Below are 25,429 nucleotides of genomic sequence, written 5' to 3'. Positions count from 1 at the left end.
AATTTTATTAACTATTCACAAATATATGAAACACTACATTGAGGATTCCAGTTTGGTGGATCAGTAATGGTGTGCGGAGGCATCTCCCTGGAAGGACACACAGACATGTACAGGCTAAACAACAGCACCCTGACTTATATCAGGTATCAGGATGAAGTCCTTGGACTCACTGTCTGATCCTACGCTGGTGTAGTGGGTCCTGGGTTTCTTCTGGTGCACAACCTCATGTGGTGATTGTGTGCAGGCAGTTCCTGGAGGATGAAGGAATTTGTACCACTGACTGGCCCCCAAACTCACTTGACCTCAATCTAACAGAACACCTCTGGGACATTATGTTTTGATCCATCTGACACCACCAGGCTGCACCTCAGACTGTCCAGGAGTTAAGTGATGCTCTGGTCCAGATCTGAGAGGACGTCCCCCAGGACACCATCTGTCGTTTCTTTTGGAGCGCTGATGTTGTCAGGCAGGAAGACAAACATGTGGGGGCCACACAAACTACTGAGTACTATTTAGAGTTACTGCAATGAAATTTTGGCAAAAAGCACAAAACTGCTGCATCATTTTTTTCACTTTTTTTGGGGTGTCTTTGAATTCAGCCCTCTGTAGGTTGACAGTTTTCATTTTCATCAAACAATGTGGCATCCCTTCGTTCCTAACATTACCCAGAACACATCAGGAAAGATAACCAGCAGGATATTTCCCACTTTGAGATCTGATGTGTTTTCCAAGCATTCTTTAATTTTTAATTATACATGTGTACAAAACTGCTGGTACCCCTATATTTTATGTAAACATTTTATTAACTTTTAACAGTTTATTCTCCCAACTATTTCCCCGCACTATGCAGGGCATGAAAATGATGACATACCCCAAATAAAATTCTTTACCAACGGCTGTAAATTTTGTAAGAGTGATTTTAGTGTTTATACTATTGTGTAAATAGACTTATGAATGAAACCTGAAGTAGAAGCTGAAATGTTGACAGCAGTGTGTCAACTGTATCAGGGGACAGAAATTTGCTCGAAATATTTTTGCTGGAAGTTGAGGTTCTCCAAAATTTTAATGAGTTTAAATTTTCTTGAATGCCGTCTTGTTTTGGTGATTTTTTTTTTTCTCTCATGCAACTTGGAAATGTTCCAAATTCTGGCTGAATTTCATAGTTTCCATGACCAAATTCAAAATTTTGCCCAAATTCAAAATTGTGCCCAAATTCAAAATTGTGCAAGGAAGAACAGAGCTTTAATAAATAAATAAAAAATCTGAATTACAAATTTATCAGAAAATGCAGGAAAAGAAGCATTTTGGTTAATTTTATTGATTTCCAAACAAACAGTAGTTAATGACAAAAAAAAAAAAAAAATCAAAATTTTGTGAGGAAGAATTGTGAACAGTGTTTAAATGAATCAAACCAACTAATCTGAATCAAAATGAATGAATAAATAAATAAAAATCAAAGAAACATTTTGCATGAATTTCACCCCAAAGGTGTCCATATTTTCCCTAAAATTTATGCTTTCATATTTCCAGAAGGAGGAATTGTGAACAGTGTTTAGATGAATCAAACAAAAACAGAATAAAAAAAAAAATCTACATTTTCCAGAACTATTTAAATAATATGCTGTGAAAAAGTGCGAACAGCACTTTGATGAATCAAACAAAAACATAATTAAAATCAATCAAGAACTAAAGGGGAAAAAAATTCTGATCTTAACCTAAAAAGTCTATATTTTCCCCAAAATTGTGCATTTCAACATTCAGACATTACAACATTCACAGAAGCATAAAGTTTCCCAGCATGCAGCAGGACTCCTGACACAGGCGCCATCTCACACCTCGAATACTGCAACACCTTGCTGACAAGTTAAACACCATGAACATCCAAACACATCACACCTTCACACCACCTTTTAGTCCAGATCTGCTGACACACTGACAAACACTTTTTGTTTTCTCTTGGATTTCTTTTTAATAGAATTTAATGGGCCCCAGACCCGGGGCCCATTGAATTCTATGTGTCTTCCTGCTGGGATCTCTTTGTTGTAGAAGACGGTTACTTTTCCGTTGGATGAGACTGGTGCTTCCTCATGCTCCCAGATGTTTTCCTTTACTTCCATCTCCAGTTCCTTGCATACTTTCCAGTGGAGATATTGACAGATCTTGTCAGGATGTATAATGTCCATCTGCCATGAGGATCTGGCATGCTGATGTTAGATGGTTTACACTCTAACAGCTGTATGACAGAATCAGCATTTATCATTTTGTGAAATTCCTGCCATTTTTTTGAAGCCATTTGTTAGAAATCCCTGATCTAGTGCTCCAACTAGAATTCAGAATTCTTTCTCCATTAAAACCAAGTTCTCCATTTTTCAGCCACTGCATTGATCCAACTTTGTCAGTGTATTCCTTTTCCAGTTCTTCTTGGAATCGTCCAGCCCTTTTGTGCTGTTTCCATCTGTCCACTCGATGTTTTTGTTCTCTTTTGCTGTATTGTTCTCTGGTCTGTCTTGCGAGTTTTGTTGCAGGCGTCAGATTGTTGTCAGTTTTTTGTCAGTTTGATGACTGAGGTCTGTTCAGATAAGGTCTTCTCGTGATGTTGTGCGACCGTTTTCATGACTACTTCTTCAGAACTCTAAGTACTGTCCAATACTTCAGTGACTACATTTACATACCGTTAATATTCGGATTAAAGTCAATATTCCGGTTTCTGAATCATCAGGAATAACCCCTTTACATGCTTAAGCAGACAAAGTTACTCCTGTATACATGGTCATTGGTATCATTTAGAATATCCCCATCTAAACAGCGACGCACATCTTCCACCGGTGCTTAATTAGGTCTGGTGTTTGTGCAAATCCTGCTTCATGTAAAATCCCTCACTACACACTTTATACACTTTTCTCAAACAGGCATTAACATTTTCTCACTTTTCTCTCCTGTGTAAACACTCTCTTTTTTCTTCTGGGCGAGAAGATTATAAAGAGACACACGCAGAACACAATGCACATGCTCTCCCTTCGCTCACTGCCCCCGGGGGTACGGATGCAGGACCCGCAAAGAATCCAAGTCATGGCCACAGAGTTCTATGGCTGCGGTATGCCGAGACCCTGCAGCGCTGTGGATTTTTTCCGCAAGAAATCTATCCTTGCGGGCTGCCTTCGCATCAAAACAGCAAGCGTAGTCTCTGGACCTGTTGCCAGAGTTGGCGCAGCTCCGAACAGCAGGGGGGGGGGCGGCGGTGTGAGTGGCCCGCTGCGGCATTTACCGAGCCCACAGACTCAGTAAGCGCATCGGCGGCAGTGAGAGCAATCGCGGTTATGCCGACCGGTGCTGCGACCGGTGCCGCGACCGGCCCGCCTGATAAGGACGCAGAACACAATGCGCTGTTTACATCTGCTTCTGTGGTGTCCGGTGGGTTGTGCGCGCCACATACAAGTAGTTGCCGTACTCAAAAGACCAAAATTCCTTGCGGATAGGACATGCGCAGAACACAAAATAATGTTCCTTCCTATGGGGATATCCCGATGCGCATTTATATGACCTGATATTCAGGTTAGAAAAGGGGTAACCCAGGGGTCTTATTCGGGTTTTTAAAAACCGGAATATGGGCATATTCGGGTTTTTGCGGGTGTTTACATGGCCGTGCGCAACCGGGTTATTGCTAATATTCCGGTTATGAAAGGGTTATTCGTTGCATGTAAACACACTAATTCTGATACTGAGTCCACGCACTGATTTCTGTACGTGACTTTGTGGAGGGTGAGCATCTTGCTGGTTTTTTTGTCCAACTTATTAAGCTCACGCTGTGGCCAGTCTACTATGCCAAATCCATAGGTGACCACTGGTATTGCAAACTGGTTTATGGCTGTGATCTTGTTCTTTGGTGTCAACTCTGTTTTGCAGATCTTTTTTAAGCAGTTGAAGTATTCTTGTGTTTTCTTTCTCATTTTCTTGTGCTCGATTGGAGCATTTTCTTCAATTCCCAAGTATTAAGTAGCTCCTTTCATCCAACTGTTTCTGTTTTTGTCTTACCTTTTTTGATTGGTGCATTTTGAGCATTTATCCAGTCCAAATTCCATACCAATGTCTTTGGAGAACTTATGGACTGATTTAAAAATCAATCTATAAGTGATTACGTTCAGCTAATAATAATTGTTTAATTGCTGTATTTTTGTCTGAAGTAACTGGGTGTGAAGATAATTTTGTTGCACTTGTTGTAATGACAATAAATCATCATTCATTCATTGAAAATGATTTTTTTGACTGGGACCACTCAAGCCAATCCCAGGTTAACTTTCTATAGTATACTTTTGACCTTTTTATCCTCCTTCAATATGATTGGTTTTGGACACTCTTTCATGTCCATTCTCCTTGTTTCCTCAATCTTTAGCCCCTTTCACACCAGGCTTGCATAGAGTTGCATTGTGCTGCATATCTAGTATGCAGGAATGGCTGCGTAAGTCGTGCGCAGGGAGAGAGAGAGAGAGGAGAGAGAGAGAGAGAGAGAGAGAGAGAGAGAGAGAGAGAGAGAGAGAGAGAGAGAGAGAGAGGAGAGAGAGAGAGAGAGAGAGAGAGAGAGAGGAGAGAGAGAGAGAGAGAGAGAGAGAAAAAACCTTGCACGCAGGGGAGAGAAGCTTGGTGCAGCGCTGCATCACTTCTAATTCCCACTCCTCTGGATCTGAGCACATCTGTATATTGTTTTAGGGTTGAAGTGGTGAATGACCTTTTTTGGGGGGGGGAGCAGTGCCTCACTCCTTTTTTGTTGTTGTGATGTTTGACTCCTAGTTTGTTAGGGTTGCTTGACTCAGACTTCTCTTTATGTGTGAGAGACTGGCTTGCTTTGGTGTTCTTTGCTGGATGCTTGTTTTCTGAGGACAGTTATTTCTAAGTGGTGTTATGGTTGTGCCAGTGGGCAGATGCTGTCCATAACCATGCAGCAAACCTCTCATTGCATCACTTGTATTTCCATATCCGTCAAGTGTGTTTGTGCGATAAAGTTGTGCCTTTGGGTGGTGAGTCGCCCTTTGATATGTCTTTCTTACTTGGGCAGTGGTGGTGGAATATTCTCTGCCATTCTTAAGATCTTTCTCTCCGGTTGGTGCATTTTACACTGGCATATTCTATTGCACATTCTTCTAGTAGCCATTCTTCTTCCCTCTTTCACCGACTCCAGCAACTGATGATCCTTTATTGCTTCTTTTTGGGCTGCTTCCATTATTTTCGTTATTTCTTCTGTATTTCTTCTCTATTTTGTCCTGTATTTATTTATCATGTGTCTGTTCAGGTTGCTCTTTTCTCCAAATCCTTTACCACACTCAGAACAGACAAATGCTTTTTCTCTTTTTTTTATTTCTCTTCAATTTCTTTTTTTACAGAGTGTAATGGGCCCCAACCCTGGGGTCTACAGTTACATCCTAATCATTAATCATTATTGGCATTGTATCCGAGGGCTCTCTTCAAGATGGTAACTGTTCCTTTAACTGCGGATATCTGCACCTCATGGGCACTTGGGTGACCAGGGATTGCCTCAAGATATTTCTTCAGGTTCTTCTTCATAAGCCCTGTTGCTCCCACCACGACTGGTATGATATCAATTTCTTTCAATGACCACGTTATTCGTAGATCATTTTTAAGGTCTTGGTATTTCGTAATTTTCTCCCTTTCAGCTCTATTCAGGCCATAGTCATTGGGGACTGTCACATCAATAATTTTTGCTGTCTTCTCTTGCTTGTTCCAAATGACAATATCAGGTTTTACTGCACCTCTTTCGATATGTCTTCCTGCTGGGATCTCTTTGTCATAAAAGACAGTCACTTTTCCATTGGATGAGACTGGTGCTGGCTCATACTCCCAAACGTGTCCCTCTACTTCCACCTCCAGTTCCTTGCATACTTTCCAATGTAAATACAGATCTTGTTATGCCGGCTTGTGTAATGTCCGTCTGCCATGAGGATCTGACATGCTGATACTAAGTGGTTTACACTCTCAACAGCTGCATGACAGAAACGGCATTGATCATTCTGTGATATTCCTGCCATTTTTTTGAAGCCATTTGTTAATAGTCCTTGGTCTTGCGCTCCAACTATAATTCTTTCCCCATCAAAACCAAGTTCTCCGTTTGTAAGCCAGCTCACAGATCCTTCTTTGTCTATGTATTCTTTTTCAAGTTCTTCTTGGAATCGGCCAGCCCTTTTGTGCTGTTTCCATCTATTCATTCGATGTTTTTGTTCTCTTTTGCTGTATTTTTGCCTGGCCTGTCTTGCTAGTGTCGTTGCAGGTGTCAGCTCATTACTTTCTCTCTCTCGCAAAAGATCTCCGCCAAAGTTTTCTGCCAATTTTATAATAGAGGTCTGTTGTGGCATAGTCTTAATATGATGTTGCATAACCTTTTTCATAACTTCTTCTTGAGAGCTCTTTAAGTACTGCCCAATACTTATTATAGATGCTCTATAAGCCTGGTTGATCTCCACTAGACCTAAGCCGCCTTCTCGACGAGGGAGATATATTCTATCCATACATTGATTTCTGTATGTAATTTTATGTAGGGTGAGCATCTTCCTAGTTTTAGTATCTAATTTGTTAAGCTCACCCTGTGGCCAGTCTACTATGCCAAAGCCATGGCTCAACACAGGCAATGCAAACTGGTTTATGGCCGTGATCTTGTTCTTTGGTATCAATTCTGATTTACAGATCTTCTTTAAGCGGTTTAAGTATTCTTGTGTTACTTTCTCTCTCATTTTTTTATGCTCTATTGTAGTATTTTCTTCAATTCCCAGATATTTGTACGTGGAATCCTCAGCCAAATCTTCAATAACGTTCCCCTCATCCAACTGTATATTTTCTGTGACCTGCTTTTTACCACCTCTGATTGTACATTTAGAGCACTTATCCAGCCCAAATTCCATACCGATTTCCTTAGAAAAAGTATGGACTGCCTCCACTAATCTCCTGAGTCCCCTCTCTGAATCTGCAAATATTTTCAAGTCGTCCATAAACAGAAGGTGACTCACCACCTGTTTATGTTTTCTTCCTCTACCTCCATCTAAGTCATACCCAATGTCCAATTCCTTGAGGATCTTGCTTAATGGATCAATACTAAGACAAAAAAGGAGTGGAGAGAGACTATCTCCCTGGAATATCCCTCGCGTCACTTTTATGTCTGGGATTATTATCTGCCCCTCTGCATGGTTTAGAGTGATGGTGGTGTTCCATTTATTCATTTGTGTTTTCAAGAGAGATCTTACTTCCTTATTGATGTTATAAAGTTCTAGGCATCTCATAATCCATGAATGTGGGATTTTATCAAATGCCTTTTTATAGTCAATCCAAGCCATGCTGAGGTTTCTCCTCCTTCTTTTGCAGTCCTCCAGGATAGCATTGTCTATCAATAACTGGTCTTTAGCGCCTAATCTTTTTCTAAGACAACCTTTCTGCTCATTCTCCAGGTAGCCACCAGTGTCCAAATGTTCATAAACGGCATTGGCTATAATTCCTGTCAGCCATTTATAAGTTGTTGTTAAGCAACAGATGGGTCTATACTTGTTGGGGAGCTGCGTTTCCTTGGTCTTTGGGAGTAGGGTTGTGTTCCCAGTCGATAGCCAGTCTGGTGTGTCCTCTTTTCCGTTCAATATTTTTGTGAAAGCCGCGGCATAATGGTGGTGCAGTGCTGTCAGCCTTTTTAACCAAAAATTTGGAACTTTATCAATGCCAGGTGCCTTAAAGTTACTATATTCATGAATTTTATTTCTTATCAATTCTTCAGTTATGATCATTGCTGGCATTTGCTGTTTATCTTTGTTTTTCCGTTTTATTATTTCAATCCACTCAGCCTCTTGGTGCTGTTTAGAGTCTTCAAACAATGGTCTCCAGAACCTCTCAACTTCTTCTCTCTCAGGTGGCTGTTGTACTTCTACTGTATCATTTACCATATTTCTATAGACTAGTCTAGGGTTGTTTGCAAACTGCTTGTTTATCTGTTTGGCCTTTATTTTCTTATCTTTGTTTCTAATTTGAGCGGCTAATGCTTTCACTATGGCTTGGTGCTCAGCCAGCCTCGCAGCCAGTTGTTTATCTTCAATATCGTATTTTCTTTTAATGCGATAGATTTTTCGAAGAAGGTTCCTTTTTTGACTTTGGCCTCCCAGAAATATCGACATCTGGGAGATCTCTGCTCTAAGGCGACTAATTTTCTGTTGTAATGTCTTTTTCCACCGCGGCACGCTATTCCTTTTCCTGATTTTGATTGTTCTGTCCGAATAATGGAGAACTAATTTACTTTGTATGTGCCATGCCGCTCCATAATTTACACAATTTATTTCTGATAATGTGGTTCCTTGTGGGACCAGTTTAGTCAATCCCAGGTTGACTTTCTGCAGCATACTTTTGAACTTTTTATTCTCCTTTAATTTTATCAATTTAGGGCGCTCATCCACTTCAATTCTCCTCGCTTCCTCAATTTTATTTGCCAATTCTTCTTCCAACTCTAGTTGCTCTAGGTCCAAATGAATCTGTACATTGTTTTCTGGACAAATTGGTGTATGGCTTGTTTTTTGGTGAGACAATGCTTGGTGTCTTTTTTGTGGAGGTGGTGTTTGATTTCCATCTTGTTGTGTTGATGCCTGATTCCGACTTCTCCTTTGGTGTGTGAGGCTGGCTTGATCTGATGTTCAATGGGTTGTGTAAGGGGGCAGATGCCTTCCTTGACCATTTGCTCAGCCTCTTGCTGCATCTCATGTAGTTCAATATCCGTGAAATGTTTTTGTACAATAAAGTTGTGTTTCTGGGTGGTAAGTCGGCCCCTTGGTATATCTTTTTTACTTGGGCAATGATGGTAAAATATTCTTTGCCACTCTTTACTTCGTTCTCTCTGGTTGGTGTATTTTATTTTCGCATATTCGATTGCCCACAACAATACCCACTCTTCCTCCCTCTTCCACTGACTCCCCTCAAACTCAAGCCGTTTCCCCTCCTCCATCGACTGATGATCCTTTATTACTTCATTGTGGGCTTCTTCCTTTATTTTTTCTATGTCCTCTGCTGTCAAATATTTTGTAACTTGAGAGGCAATCGATTGTAATTTTGCAGTTGTGGTGGCTTCTTTCTTTTCCACTGGTAAATCCGCTTCTTTTATCTTCTCCTCAAATACTGCCTTTTTTCTCCTGCCCCACTTCTCATGTCTTGAGTAAGCGAAGCAGTAGAAGATTGTTTTCTTCTCTTCAATGGTCCAAGTAACAGTGGCATATTTTCGTAGCTTTCTTTTTGGCCTTTGAGGCTGTTGCTGCTGGAGTCCAGGATCAGAGCTATGCTGATCTGATGGGTTATCCAGTTGAGTGCTCTCGCAGGGGAGGTCATTCCCTGCAGCACTAAGAGAAGTTGCACCATTACTTTCCTCACACACCCTGGTGCCTAGGCGTGATTTGGGGACCTTTTTGTCCTGGGAGACATCCGGACAGTACAATTTGCCATTTTTCGACTTTTCCATATTTGCTTTGTGGAGTTTTTAGCTAGGGTTCGTTTTCACTGAAACGTCCTCATACAGAGATCTCTCCCCGCAAACCCTCTTCACAGTGGGACCGAGGACATTTGAGGCAAATGTCCAGTAGGAACTCCAACCCACCTGTATGAATTATCATGTGTTTGTTCAGGCTGTCCATTGGTCCAAATCTTTGACCACACTCAGAACAGCCAAATGGTTTTTGTCTTTTCATTTATCTTTGATGTCTTTTTAGTAGAATGCAATGGGCCCCAAACCTGGGGTCTAAAGTTGCATCCTAGGTTCCTGTATGAATTATCATGTTTGTCCAGGTTGCTCTTTAGTCCAAATCTTTGACCACAGTCAGAACAGACAAATGCTTTTTGTCCTATATGAATTATCATGTGTCTGTCCAGAGTGCTCTTTTGTACAAATGTTTGACCCCACTCAAAACAGGCAAATGCTTTTTGTCCTGTATGAATTATCATGTGTGTTTTCAGGCTGCTCTTTTGTCCAAATCTTTTACCACACTCAGAACAAATTGTTTGTTCAGAATGCTCTTCTGTTTCTGTCTTGTACCCTGATCAGAACAGCTAAATGGTTTTCCGCTTGCTTCCTTCTCCCTTTGTTTCTGTGAGTTGTTCATGTGACCAGATGCTTTTCCATATTTAGAGACTTTAAATTGTTTCTCATCAGTGTTGCCTGAATGAACAATATTGGTATTTTTTCCACAGTTAAAACGTGACTGAAGTTCTCTGGTCTGTTTCCAGTCATTACTGTCATCAGTCTCAGTTCCACAACTGTCTGAATTCCTGCCACTGGTATCTGGTTTTAAATGACTGTTTGGACGTGAGTTGCTGGCTGGTTGTGGTCCTCCATCGTCCTCTTCATCAGCTTCTGCTTTCAGTGCTCTGTGTAAAGATGAACTGCTAGCTGCAGGCTCAGCCTCTGTGCTCTCAACACTTCGGCTTTGATGAAGCTGTGATGACTCTGGTTTTTCATCATTTTCACTCTTCACAGGGAAGGCAGTGAAACCAATCTTGGTGAGATCTGCCTCCTCCAGCTGCTGAAGCTGCTCTCCCTGCTGACGTATCCACAGCTTCTCTTCTTCTTTAATGTCCTCCTGGTCAACACTCAGATTCCATTCCTGGTGTTCAGGGAGAGTTTCCTCTTTTTGCATGTCTGTAAAGAAACAAATTAACAATAAATGTTAAAACAACACTCACTGGAAGAAAGTATCAGAGTGGTGAGTTTGACCTGATGACAGTAAGTTAATCCTATAGGATGTCCACAGATGGTAGTGAATACTGCTATTACAGTTTTGATGAAAACGAGGTGGTTTGATGAGACATTCTGGCTTCGCTTCACTGGCTCCATGTGACTCCAAGAGGAGATTTCAAGGTTTTGTTGCTGATATATAAAGGTACTAAAAGGTCATGAACTCAACTATTTGCTGAACTTGTTCAGCCTTATGTGCCTCCTCGTGTCCTGCGGTCCTTGGTCACAGACTTGCTCTGCTTATATCTTGTGGAACAGGCTGCCTGTTGGCATTTGAAATGTGACTAAAATTATGTTTAAAACATATTTTCTATTGCCTGTAATAGGTTTTATGTTTTTTAATCTTCTTGTCCTCATTTTTGGTTGTACTTAATTCATTTGTGTTTTTAATTTGTTTTATTTTGGGATATGGGTGTCTTTGTTTAATGTTCGTCTGCGGCTATGTTCAGCATTTTCTTGATTCTTTTTTCTTCATTTAAAATGCTTTATAAATTCATTATTCTTACTTAGGCCAGCATGTTGTTTTAGTGGTTAGCACTGTTGTCTCACAGCAAGAAGGTCATGGGATCGATTCTCACTGTGGCCTTTCTGTGTGGAGTTTGTATGTTCTCCCGATGTTTGTGTGGGTTCTCTCTGGGTGCTCCGGCTTCCTCCCACATCCAAAGACATGCAGGTTAGGTGAATTGAAAACTTTAAATTTAACCTGTGTTTGTAGGCAGGTGTGAATGTGTTCGTCTGTCTATATGTGGCTCTGCAGCAGACTGGCGTCTTGTCCAGAGTGTACCACGCCTCACACCCCCCATGGATGCTTAGGATGGAAAAAAAAAAAAAAAAAAAAAAAAAGACAGCAATCCAAAGTCTTGGTAAATTAAAAGACAGCAACTATTCGGGGGTTGGCCCCCCCACCCCCCTGGAAATTTTAAGAATTTAAGTGCCCTGTGGTGCATTTTGGTGCATTATTTGGATTAAATTTGGACTTCAAACAGCTGTTAAATTTCTCTTGTGATCTCATGCAGTATGGCATGTTGTACCATCCTGTAGGAGAATATACAGAATATAACAACACAATAGTTTACAAATATAGCTAACTCATGCAAAAAAACTTTATTGATTTAGTTTGTTTTTGATTGGGCTCAAAGACTAGGCAATTAAAATCTCAACATTCAAAGAACTAGTTAACTTCATAATGCTTTCAGACTAGAGACTAGATAATTGCTTTCAGACTAGATAAAGATACATAACATTATACTGATGAGATTCTGCTTAGGATCATTTCACTTTTGTATGCCATCACAGATGACATTACCATGTATACATACTATTGTAGTAAATACATATACAGTCAGCCTATTTGTCTGCTCTGAACACTGACATGGCATCTAATCAGTCATTCTATACCTAGAGTGTCACATTTTCTTATTACAGATCTACATACAGTATAAACACATCAACCAATGTTCCACATCCTGCTTTCTCTCCTGTGTAAAATCATATTTGAATATCACACTGACTAAATTAATATGGATGTACAAAACATGAATATCAATCTAAAATATCTACTATACTTTAAGTCAAGCCTTAAAGCCTATTTTTATTCTCTTTCTTATGAATAGTTTTTTATTTTTAATCTGTTTTATTCTTTTACTTCTGTTTTTAATTATGTATTTGAATTTTTTTATTTATTTATTTATTTTAATTTATTTATGTTGAACTGTTCTATGTGAGGTGCCTTGAGATGGCTTTTGTTGTGATTTGGCGCTTTATAAGCCGATTAAATTGAAATTGAATTGAACAACATTTTATTGAGTCTTAAAGTAAATAAATATGAAATTGGTCACTGGATCCTTAAACTCTGGACACAATAAACTCTACATGGTGGATCCTTGATTTCTGGACATAAATAGAAATAAACAAAATCTGCAGTTTTTGTCAAAAGCATTTCCTTTCAGACATTTTGGCATGAATGTCTTTCCATATATCTGAGCTGAGCTCTTACAGCTGGCTGAGCTGTATGTCAACATCAGTTTAATTCATAAAGAACACAGGATGTCTCATTTTGGGAAGAAAAAAAAAAGTTTTAGTCGATTGTAGTTTATTTTCTGTATTACAGCGTTTGGAAAGAGGTGTCATTTTATTTAAAGCGGCAATTTTGTGTCAACGAAACGGAGGACGATTCTCGTGTCTTGACTACAACATGACAAGAGTCCCACTTAGTGACTTTAATCCACACAAAAGCGACTCACGATATTTTAATGGCTTTGAGAGGCGTTAAGAAGCATACTTACCGCTTCTGAAGAGCAGCGAATCAAAGAACCACGAACCAGTGGTTCGAAGCATTGCTTCAATGGCTCACGCATCAAAGTGGAGTCGCGCTGCAGACCAAACCCTGAATATCCGTAAGACTTTATTCGTATCTCCGTATGACTCTGAAACTCGGAAAGTCCGTATAATTTACGGACAATCCGTAAAGGCTGACATGTATGGATTTGAGGGAATAAAATTGTTTTGTTAGTTCTTTTAGACGGCGAGATTTGGCAAAAAGACGGAAATCCGTCCAAAGACGGCGAATAAGCATCCATGCACCCCATGACTGCTGGAATAGGCTCCGGCCCCCTGTGACCCTTAACTGGAATAAGTGGGTATAGAAAATGGATGGATGGATTATTATTACTTAAACGGCACTCTAACAGGGTGTCAAAATTCATATTTCAATATTTCTTAGACTTTATTTACATCAATCATTCAGAAACACAAACAGTGTAGTAATTTATGGTAAATCTGTGTCAGGTAGGTAGTTCTCAAAAACATTCGCAACACATTTCAAAAAAGCTGGGACAGTGGTATGTTTACCGCTGTGTTACATCACCTTTCCTTCAAACAACACTCAATAAGGGTTTGGGAACTGAGGACACTAATTGTTGAAGCTTTGTAGGTGGAATTCTTTCCCATTCTTGCTTGATGTACGACTTCAGTTGTTCAACAGTCCGGGGTCTCTGTTGTATTTTGCGCTTCGTAATGCGCCACACATTTTCAAAGGGCGACAGGTCTGGCCGTGTTGCAGACATCCATTTCAAAGTGAGCAAATATTTGCACAAAAACAATAAAGTTTAACAGTTCGAACATTAAATATCTTGTCTTTGTGGTGTATTCAATTGAATATAGGTTGAAGAGGATTTGCAAATCATTGTATTCTGTTTTTATTTACATTTTACACAATGTCCCAACTTCATTGGAATTGGGGTTGTAAAACATTACATGCACAGCGCGCCATAAAGCGTATGCAAAGCATGGAATGCAAAATGGACAGACGGAGGCAAAAACACGGAGAAAATGTCAGAAACTGTCGAAACTGTGGGACCATTATCAATTAAACTGAAAGAAAAACACAGTTCAATGCGTGTGCTGCAAAATGGAGCACTTCTTCCATGCTACAGCCCCTGAGCTGAAAACATCCGATGTATGCATCGAGACTGCCAAGCGAACCCAACAGGTAATGTTAATGTCACGTTCACAAAAGTATTTAATTTTGATCAGTGATTACTAGAAGGGATGGCTATCATTAAGAATCTATAAATTATTCGTTATTCAGTTCACATTGTGCTGGAGCTTGTTGTTGGTCGGAGATAGCTCTGACTGCTTGCCATGACAAAAATGCGTTTGTTTTTGTTTGGCGAACGCGCCGCTGAGGAAACAAGATTGTGGCTTCTTGAAGCATTTTGTAAATGTGGAAATGTGCTCCGACCTCAAAATGTGCTTCTGTGACATAAACCAAACGTCCGCTCTTCTTCTGTAGTGTTTAACGGCAGCCGGCATCCTGTTGCATTGCTGCCACCTTCTGCATCAGTCCATTATAGCAGTACTAAATCCTCTCAAGTCCAGTGTCTTTTAAGTATTTAAAAAGCCAATACTTCCCTCTCCCACTTTAATTTAATCTTTATTTAACCAGGTTAATCCCACTGAGATCAAGATCTCTTTTACAAGGGAGACCTGGACAATGAAAGTTTCCAATTCACATAACCTGCTCATCTTATGTCTAAAATGCTTCCAACAGAAGCTTCTTTCAGGCCTAATATGGCAATATGTTTTAAGTTTTTTGTCATCTTTAAAATTAATCCAGACTATGCCAATGCCACTTAAATGGACTCCTTTTCTTTCTTTAAAGAAGCAGCTACCAGTTAAGTTATGCCACCAAAGTCTGCCAATAAAAATGTTTATTTTAAGAGGAGTTTAACTGGTTGTTAATTAAACTGACTTATCATTTTCAGGTATAACTGTTAAATTAAGCTTAAGTAAATTAATGAAATTAAATAATTTTTTAAATCTGAATACTCGATTAATCGCCAGAATAATCGCTAGAATACTTGGTTACTAAAATAATCGATAGCTGCAGCCCTACTTGTAACACTGTGACACAGAGGACTGAAGACGCATTATCTAATATTAAAAAGACAACTGGGGGGACGGAGGTGAATTTAAAGCACAGATTCTTCTGACACTGATCAGTTACTGATTTTTTTGAGGCTCTGACATGAACGTAGCAGAAGAGCTTCAAGACCAAACAAGAGGAACAGATTAAGAGAAAGAAAATGCTGACTTTTTTTTGGATCCACATATTTGTGTGAGCAGACATTTTCAGTTACAAACATCAACAAGAACCCACTTGAGTTTCAATGACTTGAGTCAGGTTTTGTTACAGGCGAAGTGGACTGATATCACAAAACCAAAGATAGTTCTGTTAACAAAGACTGTTTCTGGAACCAGACTTCCATCACAGCCTCTCTTTCTTCCTGTCTCTCTTTTGCAAGCCCACATTTCTGCATACTTCCACATTTACACCGTCCGGGTCGACATGTCACACCTGGTAGCAAAGCCGGATATTAATGCTGCCAAGTTACCAAGGAAAAGTTCTGTAGTTTGGGTTGTTGATGGGAGATGTAGAAAATAATGGATTTTATTCATTGAAATTGTGTTGAGAGGACAAGTTGGGACATGTCTATCTTGGCTTTCAGTGCTTACCAGTCGAGTGAGTATAAGAGAAATTGTGGAGAGCTGGACATGTCCCAACTTGTCCTCTAACACGCCAAAACGGAGGTGTTCCTTTGTCTCGCTTCATCAGCGAATCGGTCGTGACGCGCGAAGCCTCTGCGCGGCTTTCCATGACAAAATCTCTTGTTAAAAGTGAAATCTGCCGGAAAATGGCTGATGTCCAGCTCTTGTGATAACCAGAGAAAGAGCACACGACGGTCCCAGCTCCACACAGCGATCCGTTTAGAAATGATCCAGTGGTTTGTGCCTCGTCGTCGCAGCTCTGAGCGCAGCGCACCGACCATCCTTAAAGCAGTCCTGAAAGCTGTAGTAAAAGTCCTTATTCTCTGTGAAGCCCGAAAAATTTTCACTGAAAGCCAGATAAATTTTTCGAATGGTTTCCAGGTGCCAGTCTCTAACAGCTTCTGAAAAAATTCTGATGGGAAAAAGTCCTTTTCATTCCGCCATTTCCAGACAATGAAAATCCGACGAGGGGGCGGGACCACTCCTTCCCAAGGCGTGCTCACAGGCGAATGACGTCACCGACAGGCGTGGAAAAACTCATGCGTGTGCACGAGGGCTCAAGCATGTCTGACGGACCAATTTTATTCACTTTATACATGCTTCCCTTAGGCAGTATTATTAGACGGTATTGCTTAAATTTTCATTGTTACGCAGATGATACCCAGCTTTATCTATCCATGAAGCCAGAGGACACACACCAATTAGCTAAACTGCAGGATTGTCTTACAGACATAAAGACATGGATGACCTCTAATTTCCTGCTTTTAAACTCAGATAAAACTGAAGTTATTGTACTTGGCCCCACAAATCTTAGAAACATGGTGTCTAACCAGATCCTTACTCTGGATGGCATTACCCTGACCTCTAGTAATACTGTGAGAAATCTTGGAGTCATTTTTGATCAGGATATGTCATTCAAAGCGCATATTAAACAAATATGTAGGACTGCTTTTTTGCATTTACGCAATATCTCTAAAATCAGAAAGGTCTTGTCTCAGAGTGATGCTGAAAAACTAATTCATGCATTTATTTCCTCTAGGCTGGACTATTGTAATTCATTATTATCAGGTTGTCCTAAAAGTTCCCTAAAAAGCCTTCAGTTAATTCAAAATGCTGCAGCTAGAGTACTGACGGGGACTAGAAGGAGAGAGCATATCTCACCCATATTGGCCTCTCTTCATTGGCTTCCTGTTAATTCTAGAATAGAATTTAAAATTCTTCTTCTTACTTATAAGGTTTTGAATAATCAGGTCCCATCTTATCTTAGGGACCTCGTAGTACCATATCACCCCAATAGAGCGCTTCGCTCTCAGACTGCAGGCTTACTTGTAGTTCCTAGGGTTTGTAAGAGTAGAATGGGAGGCAGAGCCTTCAGCTTTCAGGCTCCTCTCCTGTGGAACCAGCTCCCAATTCAGATCAGGGAGACAGACACCCTCTCTACTTTTAAGATTAGGCTTAAAACTTTCCTTTTTGCTAAAGCTTATAGTTAGGGCTGGATCAGGTGACCCTGAACCATCCCTTAGTTATGCTGCTATAGACGTAGACTGCTGGGGGGTTCCCACGATGCACTGTTTCTTTCTCTTTTTGCTCTGTATGCATCACTCTGCATTTAATCATTAGTGATCGATCTCTGCTCCCCTCCACAGCATGTCTTTTTCCTGGTTCTCTCCCTCAGCCCCAACCAGTCCCAGCAGAAGACTGCCCCTCCCTGAGCCTGGTTCTGCTGAAGGTTTCTTCCTGTTAAAAGGGAGTTTTTCCTTCCCACTGTAGCCAAGTGCTTGCTCACAGGGGGTCGTTTTGACCGTTGGGGTTTTACATAATTATTGTATGGCCTTGCCTTACAATATAAAGCGCCTTGGGGCAACTGTTTGTTGTGATTTGGCGCTATATAAAAAAATTGATTGATTGATTAATGACGGTGACGAACTTATCATTGCATTACCGCCATCTATTGGACTGGAGTATGGACAGAGACGAAAAAAAAAAGAAAAAGCTACATTTTCTCCTTCAATCCTGTAATTCAAAGATGTTGACCTGTTGTGTTCTTCAATGTGCTCTTCACACTGCTGTCATTGTCAGACTGCAGCAAATAATCAATAAATGACTGTGACTTTTCTCCTGTGAGCTTTTTTTTTTTTTGCCAGTCAAACAAACTGAAGGCTGTTTGTGAGTTTGTTCCTCCATTATGTTAAGACACAGTATTCCAGTCCTTTATGATGCAACATCAACAGGTTATAGACCAGGAAGGAGTTTGGAAGCTGATGAAACCAATTATGCTTTGATGGAGATGAGAAAAAATAAGTTTTGGTCGAAAGAGGATCAAACTGCAAGAGCCAGATGAAGGTGATGAGGCTGCAGATGAAGATGCTGTAAGAAATGAAGGTGTGGTTGTTGAACTAATTCAAGTGTTGGATGATAAAAGTCTGTCACTTGTGATGAGAGATGCAGCGGACGACGGCAGGAAGGTGCTTCAGATTCTCAGAGACCATGATGCTGGTAAGGTGAAGCCACGTGTGATCAGCCTGTACACGGAGCTGACATCCCTTCAAAAAGCTGTTCATGAGAGAGCGTCACAGATTATATTATGTGACACAATTTTTGTTCCTGGCTACTAAGTGTTATATTTCAACTGCTTATGTCTAAAGTCTATGGAAAAATGACTACATTCAGCACAAACTTTGATTTTATTATTTTTTTTAACGTTCTAGAAAGTTCTAAAAGTTTCTTGAAATTTCTAGATAATTCTGGAAACTTCTAGAAAATTCTGGACAGTTCTAGCAGTTAAAGAATATTCTAGAAGACTACTAGTAGTGAAGGCGAATCGAAAATATTCTTGAAAACAGACAAATTTCAAAATATCACTGTCCTGATCACAGAAGCAAAGTTTCTGTGGAATAACAGCTATTTTCTATTTATGTAAGGCATAACAGGTTAGGAAAACACACTGTGTACCCAGGAACAAAACAAAAATAAAAATTTGTTACATACGAGGTCTGTCAATAAAGTATAGGTCCTTTTTATTTTTTTCAAAAACTATATGGATTTCATTCATATGTTTTTACGTCAGACATGCTTGAACCCTCGTGCGCATGCGTGAGTTTTTCCACGCCTGTCGGTGACGTCATTCGCCTGTGAGCACTCCTTGTGGGAGGAGTCGTCCAGCCCCTCGTCGGAATTCCTTTGTCTGAGAAGTTGCTGAGACACTGGCGCTTTGTTTGATCAAAATTTTTTCTAAACCTGTGAGACACATCGAAGTGGACACGGTTCGAAAAATTAAGCTGGTTTTCAGTGAAAATTTTAACAGCTGATGAGAGATTTTGAGGTGATATTGTCGCTTTAAGGACTTCCCACGGAGCGAGACGTCGTGCAGCGCTCTCAGGCGCCGTCGTCAGCCTGTTTCAAGCTGAAAACCTCCACATTTTAGGCTCTATTGATCCAGGACGTCGTGAGAGAACAGAGAAGTTTCAGAAGAAGTCAGTTTCAGCATTTTATCCGGATATTCCACTGTTAAAGGAGATTTTTTTAATGCAAGACGTGCGGACGGATTGCAGCGTCGGCTCGCAGTTGCTGCGACGCTCTGCCACAGGAAAAACACCTCTGTTGGAAGCTTTAAGGACAAGTTGGAACATCTCCAGCTGTTAAACAATTTCTCATATACTCACTCCACTGAAAGCCACCAAAAGCCGCCTGGATTTTACAAATGGTTATCAACACGGAGGTGTTTTTCCTGTGCCGCTGCACCACGCCGGCTGCGTCCCAACGCATGGACCCGTCCGCATGTCTTTCATTAAAAAAATCTCCTTTAACAGTGGAATATCCGGATAAAATGCTGAAACCGACTATACTTTATTGACAGCCCTCGTAGTGTTATATTATTCATGCAGAGACTGTTATCACCACACTGAGGAAGGAAGAAGCGACTTTGAGTGATGGTTTATTTAAGAGTTTTGACTCAAGTTTCAAGCTGCAAAAGCACATATTGGAGCTGCTGATGGACAGAGGACCAGTGGGGTTGTGTTGAAGAGGGGTGCAGCCAAAGTTCACTTGATTGACAGCAGAGGTTGTGCAGTGGACACGACACTGATGGAGGTGTTGTACGTCCCATCGTTCCCCTGAGACGTCTTCTCCATCAAGGCAGCAACCGTCATCTTCAAGGAGGGACAGAAGGAGCTTGTCCATAAGGACGGTCTGACATTTGACATTCAGGTGTCTGATCGACTGAACTATTTAAACACGTTCAGCCTCCAGATGAAAGTGATGTTGATCAATGTCATGGATGTTACCATCTTCAAACATGGCACCAAATATTAGGTCACTGTAACTATGAGGACGTGTTAAAGTTGGAAAGTGTCACAGAGGGGATGAAAATTAAAGGTCAAACTGATGAGGCTGATCTTAAATGTGAAGTGTGAGTCCAGAGCAGGAACAGAGAACCAGATGAAAGAGCAAATGTCTCACTTGGACATACAGATTTGTCAGGACCTACAGAGCCAACAGCAAAGGATGGCTTTAAGTCCACATTAACATTAACTGGTCACTATTCAGGAGCTACTTTTGTGTATGTTTTGAAAAATAAGAGTGACACAGTTAAAGCTACAGAGACGTTCATTGCCGATGGAGCATCTTATGGAAAAATCAAGTGCATCAGATCAGATAACAGCACAGAGTTTACATCTCCAGAGTTTCAGTCACTGCTTTGTCAAAACACCATTCAGCATAAGACCTCAGCACCTTATTGCCCTCATCAAAATGGGACAGAGAAGAAGTCTGACCTTTCAAGGATGAAAATATTTGGATCAGTGTGTTGTGTCCACAAACATAAGAAAAAACTGGACTCACAATGTGAAAAAGGGGTTTTTGTTTGTTGTGACAAAAAACAGTTCTTCATATCTTGTCTTATGTTGTCTCGGCCGGATCCAAAATTCGATATTTTGAGGGTCCCGCACATGGTTGCAGCGAAATGGCCAAATACCGCCCCCCTACAAATTTTCAAAACCCCTCCCCATTGGGGTTTTTTTGTCGTAGCCTCACGAAATTTGGTACACATTTTTATCATGCTGGGACGCACAAAAAAGTCTCCTAACATCATGGTGAAATGTCAACAGGAAATCGGCCATTTTTATTTTAAGTTTCAATTTTGAGGTAATTTTTGCTATTTTCACTACTTACATTTGAACAAACTCATCCTAGGGATTTCATCCAATTGCCTTCAAATTTGGTACACATCTTCATGACCCCATCCTGATCAAAAGTTATCAAAAGAATTTCTGTAGGTCAAACGGCGTGGCTGCAAGGGTTCATCAAACTTTGGTGAGCGTTTTGGAGCACGCCATTTCACTTTGAATGGCTGTCACACCCCCATACTTCATTGCAGATCCTTCAAACTTGCTGGACATGATGAGGGCTCCATCCTGAACATCTGCATATATTAACTTCCCACCTAACTCATAGCGCCCCCTGGTGGCAACAGGAAATGTCATATTTATACTTTAACAGGCCTTTCCTCTCTTCCTCCAGACTCAGGGACCTTGATTTCCAACGAAAATGCAAAATTTACTTTCATCAGAGAATATAACTTTGGACCACTCAGCAGCAGTCCAGTCCTTTTTTTTTTTTTTTTTCTTCTCTTTAGGACAGGCAAGATGCTTCTGACGCTGTCTCTTGTTCAAGAGTGGCTTGACACAAGGAATGCGACAGCTGAAACCCAAGTCTTGCATATGTCTGAGTGTAGTGGTGCTTGAAGCACTGACTACAGCTGCAGTCTACTCTATGTGAATCTCCCCCACATTTTTGAATGGGTTTTGTTTTCACAATATTCAGATATTGTGAGATACTGAATTTGGGGTTTTCATTATTTGTCAGTTATAAAACGCATTAAAAGAATTAACACTTAAAAGAAATATATCAGTCTGTGTGGAATGAATGTCTACATTATACAAGTTTCACTTTTTGAATGGGATTACTGAAATAAATAATTTTTTTTATATTTCTTTTTCAAATTCTCCCGTTTTTTTGAGGTTTGGGAGTTGTTGACTACTCCATCCAGCCCTATTTCCTTTAGAAATTTCCTTGACATAAATAATAGCAGTCTATTAGGGCCTCAGGTTACACATAGTGTTCAGAATAATAGTAGTGCTATGTGACTAAAAAGATTAATCCAGGATTTGAGTATATTTCTTATTGTTACATGGGAAACAAGGTACCAGTAGATTCAGTAGATTCTCACAAATCCAACAAGACCAAGCATTCATGATATGCACACTCTTAATGGTATGAAATTGGGCTATTAGTAAAAAAAAGTGGAAAAGGGGGTGTTCACAATAATAGCAGTATCTGCTGTCGACGCTACAAACTCAAAACTATTATGTTTAAACTGCTTTTTTAGCAATCCTGTGAATCACTAAACTAGTATTTAGTTGTATAACCAAAGTTTTTCATGATTTCTTCACATCTGTGAGGCATTAATTTTGTTGGTTTGGAACCAAGATTTTGCTCATTTACTAGTCTGCTTGGGGTCATTGTCTTGTTGAAACACCCATTTCAAGGGCATGTCCTCTTCAGCATAAGGCAACATGACCTCTTCAAGTATTTTGACATATCCAAACTGATCCATGATACCTGGTATGTGATATATAGGCCCAACACCATAGTAGGAGAAACATGCCCATATCATGATGCTTGCACCACCATGCTTCACTGTCTTCACTGTGAACTGTGGCTTGAATTCAGAGTTTGAGGGTCATCTCACAAACTGTCTTGGACCCCAAAAGAACAATTTTACTCTCATCAGTCCACAAAATATTCCTCCATTTCTCTTTAGGCCAGTTGATGTGTTCTTTGGCAAATTGTCACCTCTTCTGCACGTCTTTTATTTAACAGAGGGACTTTGCGGAGGATTCTTGCAAATAAATTAGCTTCACACAGGCGTCTTCTAATTGTCACAGCACTTACAGGTAACTCCAGACTGTTTTTGATCATCCTGCAGCTGATCAGTGGGTGAGCCTTTGCCATTCTGGTTATTCTTCTATCCATTTTGATGGTTGTTTTCCGTTTTCTTCCATGCATCTCTGTTTTTTTTTGTTTTTTTTTTTGTCCCATTTTAAAGATCATTGTAGATGAACAGCCTATAATTTTTTGCACCTGGGTATACGTTTTCCCCTTTCCAATCAACTTTTTAATCAAACTACGCTGTTCTTCTGAACAATGTCTTGAACGTCCCATTTTCCTCAGGCTTTCAAAAAGAAACGCATGTTCAACAGGTGCTGGCTTCATCCTTACATAGGGGACACCTGATTCACACCTGTTTGTTCCACAAAATTGATGAACTGCTTGTGAATGGCTGAGCCTTTTGGGGATGCTCCTTTTATACCCAATCAAGACACTCACGTGTTTCCAATTAGGTGTTCTTTGAACATTAATCAACTTTTCCAGTCTTTTGTTGCCCCATCTGAACTTTTTTGTAATGTGTTGCACGCATCCATTTCAAAATGAGCAAATATTTGCACAAAAACAGCAAAGTTTATCAGTTTGAACATTAAATATCTTGTCTTTGTGGTGTATTCAATTGAATATAGGTTTAAGAGGATTTGAAAATCATATTCTGTTTTAATTTACATTTTACACAATGTCCCAACTTCACTGGAATTGGGGTTGTGCAATTGAAATATATAAAACTTAGAATAGAATGAATAGAATGTGACCATAGGACCTTTGTGGCCGTGATGGCGGTGGGATCAAACCCTGGACTGCTCGCACTAAAGACCAGAACTCTACCAGGTCAGCCAAAGGGGAATTCCCGGTTAGCCAAGCTCGCGGGAATGTCTTTCCGGAATTCATCTTACTACATATCTCCCCACCATTTTTGACTTCATCAAGGTGATACAAGAGGACTCCAGTGAAGCTAGGTCCTAAGAGGAGAACCACACTGAAGGATGAGTTCCTGCTTGTGCTGATGAAACTTCATCTTGGACTGATAAACAAATTTGTTCTTTTTGGGATATCTACTGCCCAGGTCTCACATGGCTAAAGCTGTTGGCGAAGGAACTTCGTCCTCTCATTCATTGGCCATCAACAGAAGCAATCAGGGATGTATTCCCAAATGCACTAGCAGCTTATCACAACCTAAGATGCACAACTGATTGCACAGAAGTCTTCAATGAAAGACCCAGGGATCTCCAACTTCAATGTTCAAGTTCTTGTAGGCATTGCACCAAATGGGGTCATCAGTTTTTTGTCAGACACCTGGGGTGGTCACACTTCAGACCAGAAGCTCACAAGGGAATCAGGGTGATTGAACCGCGTAGAAAGAGGTGACCTCACAATGGCCCACCATCGTTTTACCAATAAAGGAGGATCTGATGGAGCCATACTGGAGATACCACCCCCAAGTTCCAGGATAAAAAAAATGACAATAAAGAATGTGGACAAAACAAAAGCCATTGCCAATGCAATAATTCACATCGAGAGAGCCCCTGGGAGACTAAAGCGATTCAGCATTTTGAAGAACGTTTTGCCATTATCTCTGTTGCACTGGCTGATGCCACTGTATAAGTCTGTGGTGCATTGTGCAATCTTTTGCCACCACTGGTTTACTAACCATCCATATACATGATATACGAGGTCTGTGAGAAAAGAAGCGGACTTTTGTATTTTTTTTAAAAACTATATGGATTTGAATCACGTGCGATTACATCAGCCAACCTTGTACCCTCGTGCGCATGTGTGAGTTTTTTCATGCCTGTCGGTTACGTCATTTGCCTGTGGGGAGGCTTTGACTGAGGAGTGGTCCACCCCTCCCGTCGGAATCCCTTTGTCTGACAACTTCCTGAGAGACAGGCGCTTTGCTTTATCAAACTTTTTTCAGAACCTGTGAGGCACATTGAAGTGGACACCATTCGAGAAATTCAGCTGGTTTTCGGTGAAAATTTTAACGGCTGATGAGAGATTATGGAGTGTTACTGTCGCTTTAAGGACTTCCCACGGAGCGGGACGTCGCGCCGCGCTCTGAGGCGCCGTCGTCAGCCTGTTTCGAGCTGAAAACCTCCAAATTTAAGCCTCTGTTGACCCAGGACGTCGTGAGAGAACAGAGAACTTTCAGAAGAGGTCGGGATCAGCAGTTTATCCGGACATTCCACTGTTAAAGGAGATTTTGTAATGAAAGACGTGCGGATGGATTCGCACGTTGGCAGGCAGCCGGCGTGGCGCGCCGCCACAGGAAAAACACCTCCGTTGGAAGCCTTAAGGACAAGTTGGAACATGTCCAGCTGTTAAACAATTTCTCAGATACTCAACTGAAAGCCATCAAAAGCCGCCTGGTTTTTACAAATGGTTATCAACACGGAGGTGTGTTTCCTGTGGCGGCACGCCGCACCGGCTGCCTGCCGATGTGCGAATCTGTCCACATGTCTTTCATTACAAAATCTTCTTTAACAGTGGAATGTCCGGATAAACTGCTGATCCCTACCTCTTCTGAAAGTTCTGTGTTCTCTCACAACGTCCTGGGTCAACAGAGGCTTAAATTTGGAGGTTTTCAGCTCGAAACAGGCTGACGACGGCGCCTCGGAGCGCGGCGTGACGTCCCGCTCCATGGGAAGTCCTTAAAGCGACAGTAACACTCCATAATCTCTCATC

At 40.7% G+C, this 25,429-nt stretch overlaps 1 protein-coding gene across 1 annotated transcript; it reads right to left on the bottom strand.

Annotated features, from left to right (window-relative positions):
• Nucleotides 1-8,268: 8,268 nt before the first annotated feature.
• Nucleotides 8,269-20,689, bottom strand: LOC117505662. The gene is made up of 3 exons (XM_034165231.1): nt 20,678-20,689; nt 8,753-9,519; nt 8,269-8,719 (listed from the first exon to the last, which is right to left on the bottom strand). Exons 2-3 carry the CDS (start codon nt 9,479-9,481, stop codon nt 8,492-8,494), a joined length of 957 nt encoding a protein of 318 aa, XP_034021122.1. The 5' UTR covers nt 9,482-9,519; nt 20,678-20,689; the 3' UTR covers nt 8,269-8,491.
• Nucleotides 20,690-25,429: the final 4,740 nt, after the last annotated feature.

Source organism: Thalassophryne amazonica, unplaced genomic scaffold (genome assembly GCF_902500255.1).
Source record: "Thalassophryne amazonica unplaced genomic scaffold, fThaAma1.1, whole genome shotgun sequence".
In the NCBI taxonomy this organism is placed as follows: Eukaryota; Metazoa; Chordata; class Actinopteri; order Batrachoidiformes; family Batrachoididae; genus Thalassophryne; species Thalassophryne amazonica.
Note: the sequence above shows the minus strand (reverse complement) of the source record. Positions and strands in the feature narration are given on the sequence as shown.

What these genes read in the sequence shown, in the direction of transcription:
- LOC117505662 (XM_034165231.1), bottom strand. Translation starts at nt 9,481, where the DNA reads ATGGAAAAGTCGAAAAATGGCAAATTGTACTGTCCGGATGTCTCCCAG. An exon ending in ACTTTATTGTACAAAAACAT is followed by an intron (nt 8,720 to 8,752) that starts TTCACGGATATT and finishes GAGATGCAGCAA; the next exon opens with GAGGCTGAGCAAATGGTCAA.